Genomic DNA, 13,349 nt, shown 5'->3' on the forward strand with positions numbered 1-13,349 from the left:
TATCTGATACAATAATTAGACAGATAATCATTTGGTTAGTGGAGAGACAACAAGTTATTAAAATGACCAGATGTGATTACTGATGTATAAGGAGAGTTAAAAAATGCTGGGAAGGTTTCTTGTGATAAGCACAGTCCTTGTCTTCTCTAAAAAGAAGAGGCAGGATAATGTTCACAGATCTTTGTCAAAAGGATAGGCAAATGTCTCTCCACATTCAGTGTTGGTTAGGCATCTAATTAATATTGTCTGTCAACCACAATTTCATCCAAATAAATGATCCTTTAACTTGATGCCGTAAGACCATTTCCTTGGCCACAAGTAGGTGGACTCCCTGATCTAGTGGAGATCCTCTCATGAGAACCTGGCTGAAAATATATTGACTATGGAAGTGTTTTAGGGACTTCCTGGTCTGGCAGTGGCCCTCTCATGAATATCTGACTGAGAATGTATTGAGCATGGAAGCGTTCCAAACAAGTAGGTGGACTCCCTGGTCTGGCAGTGATCCTCTCGTGGGAACTTTGCTGAGAATGTATTGGGCATGGAGGTGTTCGACACAAGTAGCTGGACTCCCTGGTCTGGTGGTGACCCTCTCATGAGTACCCTGAGAACATACTGGGCATGGAAGTGTTCCACATGAGTAGGTGGACTCCCTGGTCTGGTGATGGCTTTCCATTAAACACAGTAGAGCCCTACTTCTAGTATAGACATGAGACCTCACGCAAAAACCAAATTCAAGGTAAAAGTTACGATCTTGAACTGGGTTTAGGTCTTACCTGTGTGTATCCTCAAATGCACCTTTAGGTGATGTGAAGTCCTAAAGGTTTTCCCACAGTAAGGACAGTCCTTCATAGCTGAGCCAAGGTTTCTGTCCCTCATCATAGCTTGTTGTTGTGCTCCTGTACATCTTCCAGTGTCGTCCCCCATATCTGTAACACAGAGACGATCACTTCTAACATCACTTCAGCCAGACGCTGTTTAATTATAGCAGGGACGGTATCAGTACTCTGCCTGTCTGTTTCATTTGTTCTGTCAATTCTTGTGATTGTGATTCTTGGGGATAATTTCATCTTTTTAATCATTATTTTAAGCAGCATATGGTATCTTAATAGTGAACGGAGTTTTAGAAGAAAAGAACCAGCTGTGGAGGCAGATGCCTGGAATTTTTTTTCTAGGCACCAAAAAACCCAAAAGTTGGAAATTAGAAGAACTCCAGATAATCATGTAACATTATTTTTACCTTACATGATTGTGATCAATTAGTCCCTTGGATCTAATCAACGTGAGGGGGATGTTAAATGCCAAAATCTAAATACGAGCATCTAGAGTTATACTGGATCACCCCCTAATGTTACTGTAATTTTTGCCCAATTTTGGAAAATCCCAAGATAGAATATTGAAAATGAAACTCTATCTGATAAGGGCTACAAAAATATCTGATTGAAGTATTTTTGATTCACAATTCTAATTTTGCATTTCTTCTAATTATGTAACTTTTTCATTTTCTTTTTTATCTTTTCAGTCAGATTAGATTATCTTGATTCCCTGAAGCTAAACAATAAGACTCATAAGACTATGACACACCGTTTAATAGAAGGACATCAATATGATATATTCAGAAGCATAACTGTAAATTAACCCTCCCCCCACCCCAACCCCCAAGTGCAAAATGAGAGGAGCTTAAAAAGAAAAACGTCCTGGTTGTATAGGGGGTACATGATATAACACATGGCCCCTCAGAAACTCAGCTCCTCTGATAACAATTCAGTGATTCATTCTGGGACTCTTGTTTGTACGGAAATTACATCCCTTATGTTATCTGTACTTGTGATATCTGACTGTTCCCATAGAAAAAAATTTGAAAACGTGTCATGTGACATTAGTGGCTTGGAACATTTACAAAACATTGCTAAAAAGTAGTCATGTTTGTAGTGTGAATCCCTTATAGCCATTTGTCAGTTCACTAGAAACCAGTGATGTCATGGAGATATCTCCAGGAGTGTGGAAAGTCTACAATGGTGGGATCCAGTCTACAATGACCACTAGTACAACTCTTCAAGAGATGGACAATGATAATGACTATAATCATTGCTCTTTTCCTTCTCCCCGTAGGGTAGTCATACGCATTAGATGAATCTTGGCAAAACCCGCTGTTTATCGAATGTGTATGGTGGTGTCCCAAAACTTCCTCGATACCAGATGTTTGACGAAAGAAGAGTCAGGCGTGTTGGATTTCAACATACAGAATCCTTTACCTTCTCAGTGGAATGCAGGAATAGGAACGATAACCGTTCAGTGTAAATGTCAGCATGATCCGAACGACCAACAATAATTTGTTTGGCATTCGGATTGTGAAGGCATAAAAGTCAAATGACGATTGGCTTGTGTAAACAAGCATCCATTCATCTATGAATGACTGCCTGTTTACTTTGAATGGAGGCGGGAGCGTTCTCCAGTCTACTCCACCTCCCTTCACTGAGCGATCATTGCTCCTGCGTGAAAGTACTGGAGCGATTATCACTAGGATAGCTGTCAGGTACTTTTGCGCCTGACAGTCGTCCAATGAAGAACATGGCCCTTACCCTTTCTCCTGCATGTGTATGGGAGATTGGAAGAATGCATTTCATTATATAACCCCAATCTATCTTCTTCCCCATAAAAGCACCTCTGTGACTTTTTTAACAATGCATTTGCGCCCCTTCGCTTCTTGGCCCCATAGTAGTTGCTATGCCTGCCGCTTTTTAGTTATGACCACGGTTACTTCAACTACCTCATTAATATCAAAGACGTGTGCAAAGTTTTATTGAGGAGCCCCCAATATGCCCTCCTTTCATCACTAAAAAATAAACGGAGACCAAAAACAACTCTGTGCCCCAAACAGGTACATATGTAGCAATCATTAACATGACTGGTGCACCATGATAACTTGATCTACAGCATTGTAGTACATAGCCAAATTTTTGCGGTAGAATTTGACGCTGAATCCACATCAAGTCCATGTCTGATTCCACAGCATATTCACATCCCATTACATTCAATGAGAATCCACACTGTAGTCTATACGGCACAGAATCTTTCCACAAATTTCCAAATATAAAAACCACGTGGACTTTTTCAAAGGGACTCTGTGTCATTTCAACACAGAACCCTCATTAGGAATTCGACATGCGGATTTGTCTATCATAAAGGGCTAAATTCGCATGCAGGTCTGCAACCAATTTGCATAACCATGGCAGAAATCCACAGCTCACCTGAGATTTCGGCTGTGGTTTTTAGAAAAAATTGCGGAAAAATCTGCACCATATACCACCATGAGCACATACCCTTAGTGCTTTTATTTTGTATTCCTTTCCTTTGGGGGCCATGAAAGCTCTGAAATCCTCCATATTTAGGAAGGACATGTCCAAGTCTACCTTGACATGAGGTAAAGTCCCCTGGTGCAAGCACCGAGTCATGACCGACTCCTTGGGTGAGGTCATTTTCTCGGCAGACTATTTTTGCGGGGTGGTTTGCCATTGCCTTCCCCAGTCATCTTTTTACCCCCCTGCAAGCTGGGTACTCATTTTACCGACCTCAGAAGGATGGAAGGCTGAGTCAACCTTGAGTCGGCTACCTGACCCACACGGGGATTTAACCTGTAACCTTCAGGTCGTGAGCGAGAGCTTAGGACTGCATTTCTGCTGCCTTAACACTCTGTGCCACACGTGGCTCAATGACATATATAGCTTATTAGTGAATTGATTGGCCGGCAGAGTCTCTCGAGCAGCCCTGCTCACCATGTAATGGGCTTATATGCTACATGTGACAAAGTAGGATTATTTGCAAGAAAAGCACAAAGATTTCAAGGGAGGAGGAATAATAAAGGTGAAAAAACTGATGATATGCATAGTATGTAGTCCACTTTTGAACCACTAAGAGCCTATTCAATGGCCTTATATTCCATGCATAGCCCAAGGCCTCATAATAGCCGGTGAGGCTATCCACATGGCCAATTTTTCACACAGACCAGAAAAAAATTGCTGTAAGTCCTGCTGTCTATTTTAACTAATGAGAATAGTATGTGTAATGTACACGGTCAATGAATATCGGACAGCACATGGATGGGTGCAAATGGCCAGTTCAAGCTCTCGGCTATCTCCGGCTCTGAAGTGAATGGTGTGAAGGCACGCATGTGAGACAATGGGATAGAGCACGATAGAAAATATTTGGATGAAATTTCAAAAATAGAAGGCCTCGAATGGTTAACAATATTAGCGAAATGCAAACAAAAATGGCTAAAGACCCAATAAAAAATGGCCTTTTTTGTATTTATATTGAAAGGAATTTCATCTTCGTTCCACATAGAATATTATAAATAGGATTCGCCTTTATTCCCTTTTTTAAGATACATTTTTAAATGGACCAGCTGCCTTCACGGCGCTGCTCGTCGGCGATACCTCTATGTAAACAGTATTTGGCACTAAAGGCATATAAACGCACACGGGTATACGTCCGCTCTATAGCCCGTATTGATCATTAATAGCTTTCGAATGCTAGCAGTTTAATTAATGCTAGCACGGGAACATTACTTCATTGAATTGATTCAGGCATATGTGTCGGGAACAAATTCTATTGTTATCTTATCAATATTTACACAGCTGGAAAATTAACTAGGACCCGTTCAAGAAAAAAAAAAAAAATTCTTTCATGCACGGTCGGCGTAAAACATTCCTTGCTTCAAGAATTGTTCGTAAATGACAATGTAATTGTATAGACGGGATAAAAATAAATAAGTGGATGATCAGCCTGACGACGGGTTTAGGGGGAGAGTTTCCAAGCTGGGAATTTAAAGAGCCTATTAACAAAAAAAAAAAAAAGTTTATTCCAAAAATACCTTAAAGGTAGCGAAGGATAGAAATGTCGTGATCCGTGGAATATTTGTTAAAAAAAAGAGGCTACATTAATAAATTACATTCTAGCACTTGGGTTGGTTTCCAAATACCTTGAAATTAGTGAAGGAATAAAATTTCATCTTCTATGAAACCAGTTTTTTCTTTTCACTTTTCAATTAAAAATACCGGGGCCATCGGAGAAGTTGATGATTTGCAACAGATCCACAAGGGCCGTTATGGTATCAGGGAAGCAGATAGTATGATATAGGGGAAAAAACCATTAGAGCTCGTTTACACTTACACTTCGGGGGGCCATTTTTTGGCTCCATTATGAGAGGAGGGAAACAAACCCCCCCTGGCCAAACGGAACCGTCACATGATGGGACCGAATGGCACCGAACTAACCCATCGACTATAATGGGTTCCATTTGGTATCCAGCTTTCCGGAATTTTTGTAAATAAGGAACGAAGGCTCCGAATGGAAGTCCAATGCTGATATGAACAGGTCCTTGTATTTAAGCTCTAACTTAAACATGTTGTTCAGAATTTGAAAAACATGGCTGCCTAGTTACGGACAACAGCGCTAAGCCTGTCCACAGGTTGTGTGTGGTATTGCAGCTCAGCTCCATACACTGCAATGGAGCTTAGTTGCTTTACCATACACAAGTCATGAACAGGTATGGTGGCTGTTTCTAGAACAAAGCAACCGTGTCTTATAGTTTCTTCGTTATGAAAGGCGTTTCTGGGACTTTAGAAAGTTCCTTGGTTTAAAATTATGTAAAATAATGAAAAAGTGCATACCCAACTCCTCCTGCCCGGCGCTTGAGCCTTGGTGATTGTCACCTGGAATCTGGAAGAAACCAGCGGGCAGTTACATGCCATGCATTATGAATGTGACCACCTGGCCAATCATGGCTTTTAGCAGTCATAGAAGACCTGTGACTGGCTGAGTGGCCACGTGCACAACGAACGATACATAACGACCCACGAGCTTGTTCTGAGTGGCACCAAGGCTCCAGTGCTGGATAGGGAGCCGCTGGAGTAGGTGATTATGTGCTTTTTCTTTATTTTACACAACTTTAAGCCTGGGCATTTTTTAAAAGCCCCAGAAAACCCCAATAGTTGAATCTATATGTGGTAAGAATAGCTAAGGACTATCACTAGGCACAAGATAGTTTAGAACAGTCTGTGTGTTAGGCAGGGGCATACATTGAAATAATTGGGCCCCATACCAAAAGTCAGAATTGGCCCCTTTCCTTTTAAATATAAAGTGTATTTGGAAGGGGCAATGTAGGAGGCAGGGGACAGGGGGTCATAAGGTAGCCGGGGCAGTAAATCTGTGTAAGGTCTCTGTTAGGGTTAAGGGAAACAATATCTGCTGGGGGCTCTATGGGGGAAGACAAAGACTTGAATGAAATGAAAAAAGGTAACAAGGGGCTATGTTAGAGTATATTCAGACATTGTAGGTTTTTTCTGCTACAACTACTGCAAAACTATGTCAAATTCCTATGGCTTTGCTGCAATTTTGCAAAAATGTTCCATATGGTCATGGTTTTGTGATAGTTATGGCAGTAAGCCAAACTGTGATTACATGGTTTCAATATAGAATTACGGGAGCGGCGTACAGAAGATGGGTAGAATACTGTAGGAAAACATGATGACAGCAAGTGATCTTGTGGGTCGTGTCAGGAAATAGGAAGCTAGAGGAGGCAGGGGCAATGGCGTACATAGAATTGATGAGTCCCCATAGAAAACAACTTAAATGGGCCCCCCATCATGATGTCCAATTATGCCACCTAGGACAGGAGGGCCTGGTGTTTGTTTCCCATTCCATACTCAGTAGCAAAAGGGATGGTACAATCAGAGCTGGGGTCCCCTCTCTCAAAGGGCCCAATAGTAGCCACATGGTCTGCAGCTATGTTATCTGGGCCCTTGGTCTTACGCTCCATAGACAACCACCATAAAGATCACTTGTAGTCTTCTGACAGACTCGCATGCCAATGGTGAATTTGACTTCGTTGCTCCTGCTCTGCTAGAACGTCACCGATTTCTAGAAGGAGGTCTCCTAATAATGAAAGAACACTAATTGTAGTATCACGGCCACATAGATTAGAGGATAATGCCAAGTAAATGTGCTAAGTCTAGTGCAGGGTCTGAGGGGGCGGGGCATGACACAAGGATACTCTGTTTTTGAAACCCTGACTCATACTCCCCACCCCCTTAGCTTGTACAAGACCGGAGGGGGCGGGGCATGACACAAGGGCTCTTATTGGTGCTTTGAAATCCACTTTAGGGTACTTTTAAACAGAGCAGAACGTTCATTTTACGCAGGCATAAAAACCATAGTCGGCTCATTCGCTTATCATTCAGTTTAAATATCGCTCGTGCAGTTCAGTCCCTCTCATTCATTTATACAGGGACTGAACGATTCTCGTTTGGACGAGCCAACGATGCATTTACCTGTCCAAACAGGCTGCACGAGTGCAAACGAGTCAGCGATGACTTGTTCAAACCAGAATTGCTCATCTAAAAGGACCCTTAGGTCCTTCAGGGCCTTAGGGGGTGGGGCATGACAAAGATGCTGTTTTTGATGTTTTTGAATCCATGCCATGCTCCTCCCCTTCAGGTCTTATACTAGACATAGCAAAAATTATAATTTCTACCTGGGGCGTTCCTTCAACAGTAACAAAGAACCCTAAATCTTATGCAAGACAGAAAATTGACCTTTTAATTGCCTGGATGTTCGAGTATAAAGAATGGTGTTCATGGTCATGGAAAGTATTTCGGAAGTATTGCACATGTAGTTTCCGGAGCTGCAGAGGCTTTGTTGACTGGTTCCATGGAAGCTGTGAGGAATCTGGAATTTTGATACCTTTCCACATCAAGAGATTGTAATATTATATCGGGTAATGAATACTTATATGTTCTCAGCACAGCAAGGCCTCTTTATTAACGAGGGGCGCTCCTCTAGAGTCAGGGGCCATGAGTAGGATAATGAGGGATGTATGCCTGAGAAAACCACCCAACCTCATAAGGATCTTCTCTCGGTAAGGAGGGCTGTTTAGATAGATTCAATTTGCAGTAATAAAATTACATAAATACGGCATAAACATTTTAAATCTGCCTTTGACATGGTTTACAAATAGATATGACACAAAAAGCCGTACATCATGGGGTAATTTAAGTGTTTGTAGAACTGTTTATGGAATTGGCTTGTTAAAGTTTAACATCTTCAAGGCCGTAAATGAGAAAACCGACTTGAGTTGGTGAAAGTTTTTACGTCATTTTTTAAAATTTCTTTACTGAATATTTTTGACTTATAAACACGGAGTCGAAGGAAACGAACGCTGTGTAAATCTGTTCCTTGGCATAAACCTAAATTTTGAGGACAAACAGCTTGAAGATATAAAGTGAAAATTTTATAGGGGAGGACAAAACATAATTTGGATGGTTTTTATTTTTTTATATTTTTTTTTTATGAATCCAAGTAGATATGGTAATGACATAGTGAGACAATTGAGAAGGCTTTATAAGAATCAACAAAGGCCCCAGACACACACATAGTGGTATGTGGGTGGCCAGGAGATGTGGCCTTTAAGATATCCCATGCTATAAGCTTCTTACGGAGAACGAGTTCTTCTGGCGCTCATGAATAAAGAACCATTGGTGTCTTCTGCACAATACAAAGCTGCAGGTCGCCATCTTTATCACTTAAAAGAGGTGGAATTTGCATCTTATCTAATGGCTGTGGATGTGTTGTGACTTAAAGGACATTCTATAGGCTGAGCAAAGAATTGTAGATACAATTTAAGGATATTTTATCTCAAGCTTTGGTAGTATGGATACTAGACATACATGTGCAACCTTACCGCCCACGTGAGTGAATACGGGATGCTGGTATCGGGGGGTTATTAATGCCACTAGGTTTAAATAGGCAACAAAGTTGCTGATATTTATCAATGTATCCACCAGTGATCAGATATAGGAAACATTTTGGAAGGCTGAAGCTGCAACCATTTGGTTACTTCAGCATATACAGTACTGGGTGAAAGTTTTTGGCAAGTGTGGAAAAAATGCTGCATAGTAAAATGCGTTCAAAAATAGAAGTATTAATAGATTTTGGGAATTACTAAAATACCTAAGGTACCTTTACACGGTACGACTGCTGGGTGCATAAGCCCCCGACAGCTATAGCACCGACTATCACTGCTGTGCTTTACACCGGTGTCAAGTGAATGAGGGCGGAGCGGGCCGGGGATCGTTCACCCAAAATCGCTCATTGTAGAGATATTTCGGGCAATATTTGATGTGACCTCACTTTGGCTTCAAAGTAGCATTAGTTCTTCTAGGTACACTTGCACACAGTTTTTGAAGGAATTCAACAGGTAGGTTGTTCCAGACATCTTGGAGAACTAAGCACAGATCTTCTGTCTCTTCTGTCGCTCCAATCCTTGTGCTGGCTCTGTAGTATAGGGCTTTAGACTCCTCAGCCCTCAATATTCAGACCAAGATACATATACGGGTGCAGCACCTGAGTTCCTGAGTGCTGCACCCCTACATGTATCTTAGACTGGATGATGATGAGACCGGGGGTCTGTAGGAGCTGTATCATCACTTCCAGGACTTCTTGTTCTTCTTTATGCTGCAGACAGTTGTTAATGACATTGGCTTTATATTTGGGGTTGTTGTCCTGCTGCAGAGTACATTTACACTCAATCATACATCTTCTATTTTGAAAAAAAAAATTCGGACTTTGCAACATTTTTTCCACTCCTGCTTAAACTTTTACGCAGTCCTGTAACTACTTTAATGTCAATGTGTAAAGGCACCCTTAGGCCACCTGCACACGGGCGGAAATCCCGCGGCGGGATTTCCGCCACTGAAAGCCTGCATAGGAGTGCATTACAATACGCACTCCTATGCAGATGGCCGCGGTTTGGCCGCGCGAAATCTCGCGCGGCAAACAAACCGCGGCATGTCCTATTTTTGTGAGAAACGTCACTCACCCGGCCGCCGGCTCCGGTCTGCGCATGCGCTGCTGCCCGGCAGCCGGCACATGAAAGAGCCGGGGCCGCCGGGCGCGGGTGAGTACGCGCTCGTCCCTGCAGGCGCTCGGGTCGGATCGCGCGGCGAGAATCCTCGCCGCCGGATCTGACCCGCTCGTCTGCAGGCGGCCTTACTTGTAGAGATGAGCGAGTATACTCACTAAGGCACATTACTCAAGCGAGTAGTGCCTTAGTCGAGTATCTCCCTGCCCGTCTCTAAAGATTCGGCTGCCGGTGTGGGTGACAGGTGAGTTGCAGCGGTGAGCAGAGGGGAGTAGGGGGGAGAGAGGGATCTCCCCTCTGTTCCTCCCCGCTCTCCCCCGCTGCTTCCTGCCCCCCGCAGGCAGCCGCATCAATAGAGACGAGCGTGCAGATACTCGACCAAGGTCACTACTCGCTCCTCTCTACTTACTTGGCCTCATGCTCTACAGTATATCCAGGACATAGAGTAGAAATGATCAACTCCTGGAGCACACACACAGATATATGAGAAAATAATCAAATATATAAGAAACAAACGAAAAAGTAAGAACAAACAAAATAGCCAAAATTGTCCCAATATTGGAATCTCACTAAACTGCTTCATCGGACTTCATCATTTTGATAAAGTGGAGCAGAAAAGAAGATTTTAAAACTTTGACTACTATTTGGAGTTTTTCTGCTACATGTATGTTGCCCTTTGGCTGCGCTCCTCCTGCTAAACTGCCAGACCCCAGGGCAGCTTCCGATCCCCCCAGATCCCCGTACGGTAGATTATCGACATCTTACTGTATATTTTTATATTTTATTTTTTATTTTCCTGCCAGACCCAGACTGTAATTCCAGGAGCCGCGAATCCATAACAACAAATTACTTGCATTATTCCGGTGGAAAAGTCAATGATTAATTTCAAGTATTGAATTTATTTCAATATATTTCATTAACTTTATTAACTTTTCCAGAAAGAGAGAGAAAAAAAAAATCTCCAGCAGCATTTATTGCTAAAAAGCAAATATTAAATGAGAGGCCTGCAAAAAAAAAAAAAAAAAGGAAACGGGAGCCTCGAAATCTCCCCGACTTGTAAGTGTCTGAATTAACCATGTGAAATGACGGCACTTTGTAAGAGATGTATTCTGAGGTCTACAAATTGGGGCCTGGTAGCTGGGAGGCAGGAAATCTGCACTTAGTGGGACCGGAGAAATCCTAATCCTTTCTTTATTTCTCGACCTGCATTTTTTAACCATTCAAAGTAAAGGGTGGATACAAATCACAGCGCAACCATTTTTTTTATTCTGTCTCTGTATGTTCTCCCTACAGGGGAAGAAAATCGAGGTTTTTGATAATGGAGCTATTGAACATGAATGGGGGAGGGGGGAGAACTTAAGGATAAAAAGAGAAAATAAATAAAACCTAAATGCATTTATTTTAACTGAAATCAGCATTATTATATAACATATTGGCCCGTAAAAATGATTTATTGTATTAACTGTACAGACAAGAAAGTGTATATATTATATAGTGCGGAGGAACCCAAATAGAATGAAAACAGTTGGGCAGATGGAGATACAATTTTGCATACAAGCTGCAGGGGAGGGGGGGGGGGGGTACCTTGTTAGGTCATGTGACCAACCACTACCTTCCCCATGCGAACATTCGACTTCAATCCAAGATGGTGCATTCAAAATGGCTGTCATGTTGGTCCTGCTTCCCCCGCAGCTTGTATGGATTACCGTCTGCCAAACCATTTTCATTCTATATGGGTGTTTTCACACTTTTGAGACACCCTACCATAACTGCAGCACGTATTCCTATTAAATGGTATGGGAAAATGACTTTGATTTTGACATGGAATATACTGCGTAAAAGGGGCCTAATGGTGCCAACTAGGAAATTTTGCTAGCTTCCCTCGGCATAGGACTAACCTCTGTCCCAAGTTGTCAGACCAGGATGTTCAACGTCCAAATGTGCTGATCCACTGATTTAGAACACTTTCCTAGAGATCCAGATAAAATCGCTAGTGATCTAGTGGTCATTCCATATAATCCATCTCTGGTCCAGTGATTCAGTGATAACGTACCTGCATCCAGGCCCGGATACCGGAACTGTAGGAAGGCTTTCCTTCAACTGGGGTAAACATTTAATTTTGCACCCCCCCCCCCCCCCCCCAACAGGTTTGCAACAATGAGGTTGCTTGTTTGCACAACGCTCTGGGACCCACCAGCACCCGCTTTAACTTCGACCCCGCTTGACCCAGATTTGCTGTGGTTCTTGGTTTACATAGTGTTCAGTTCCTCTCTCTGCAGTTATAGAGGGACTGATGCAGAAAAGGACAAAGACGTATCAGTCACATGACAGCTACTCATATACAGTACTTCCCAAACTACTTTCATACCATCGTTGGCCTTTGGTTCGGAATTCAGTCATGGGAATGCAAAACAGAATGCCAGATCCATCCAATGATGGAAATGAACAGCACTGGGCAAACCTCATTAACTTCAGTGCAACTCCCGTCCTGCCCTCCTGTATGGTCCCGGATGAAACAGTGCAGTATGCTGCGTTACTGCATCTGGGGATTTAGGAAGGATCAGCACTGGAAGCTTTGAATGGAACCTCTAGCACAGATGTGAAGAGATGTAAAGGGTTACAATCTAAATCCAACTTTGATAGGATATGCTACTATTTACATACTACTTGGTTGCGTAAGGAACCTGATGACATCATCAGATTCTCAAATAGAAGGAAAAACACATAAATCCCTTTTTTTTTAGCACTTTAACATTTACTGTACCACTAAATGTCATAGATTACTACAACTCCCAGCCATCATAATCAACGACTCTTCCACCAGCTTCCTGACAATCCGGGGTGTAACATTTACTACTTCACTGAATCATTTTCTGCATTGATCGAGGATTTTTTGTTCTTGCCGTGCCCATATAAGGTCATGTTAAACATCGCCGTTATTATGAATTGGCAACAAATGTGTTTAAGGGAAGGACTATTTTAAGAAAAAAAAAAACAGAAGGAAATCGCTAATCAGAATCAAACACCGCTGATTTCTCGCTGCTGAGTATAAATGATGCCAAAAATCTGTGTAGAAGCTAAATAAAAAAAAAAAAAGGAACAAACAGACTGGTGACAACGCTGCGCGGCCTGCGAGCTGCTGACACTGAGCAGGCCGGGAACACAAGCCTTGTAAGCACTCTTTAATGTCAACTAATAGGCGCACCAGAGGAGGGGCCCGGGCCACAGATTGAGTTAGAGGGCAGGGGCCTGTCTTATGTAAGATGCCGACCTCGAGCCATGACGAATGTGGAGGAACCCTTGACACAGCCCAAATGGCTGGCATTAGGCGTTTAAGGCTATTTATGGCTTGTGGCACACGAAGGGTTAAAAGGAAGTCAACATTGTTGCTTCTTTTTAAACCATAAATCAATGCGACCCAACTGGCCAAGTG

At 42.4% G+C, this 13,349-nt stretch overlaps 1 protein-coding gene across 4 annotated transcripts in view; it reads right to left on the reverse strand.

The window, feature by feature from the left end:
• The window catches only part of ZNF536 (zinc finger protein 536), a 558,339-nt gene that overhangs the window by 226,371 nt on the left and 318,619 nt on the right, over nucleotides 1-13,349 (reverse strand). For 3 of the 4 annotated variants that reach the window (XM_066584152.1, XM_066584155.1, XM_066584154.1), the window contains exon 6: nucleotides 774-926. The exons of the other annotated variant lie outside the window; for it this stretch is intronic. In XM_066584152.1, coding sequence (XP_066440249.1) covers nucleotides 774-926 — 153 coding nt within the window. The remainder of the gene's footprint in view (nucleotides 1-773; nucleotides 927-13,349) is intronic. 4 annotated transcript variants of the gene reach the window in all.

This window comes from Eleutherodactylus coqui, chromosome 11 (genome assembly GCF_035609145.1).
Source record: "Eleutherodactylus coqui strain aEleCoq1 chromosome 11, aEleCoq1.hap1, whole genome shotgun sequence".
NCBI lineage: Eukaryota > Metazoa > Chordata > Amphibia > Anura > Eleutherodactylidae > Eleutherodactylus > Eleutherodactylus coqui.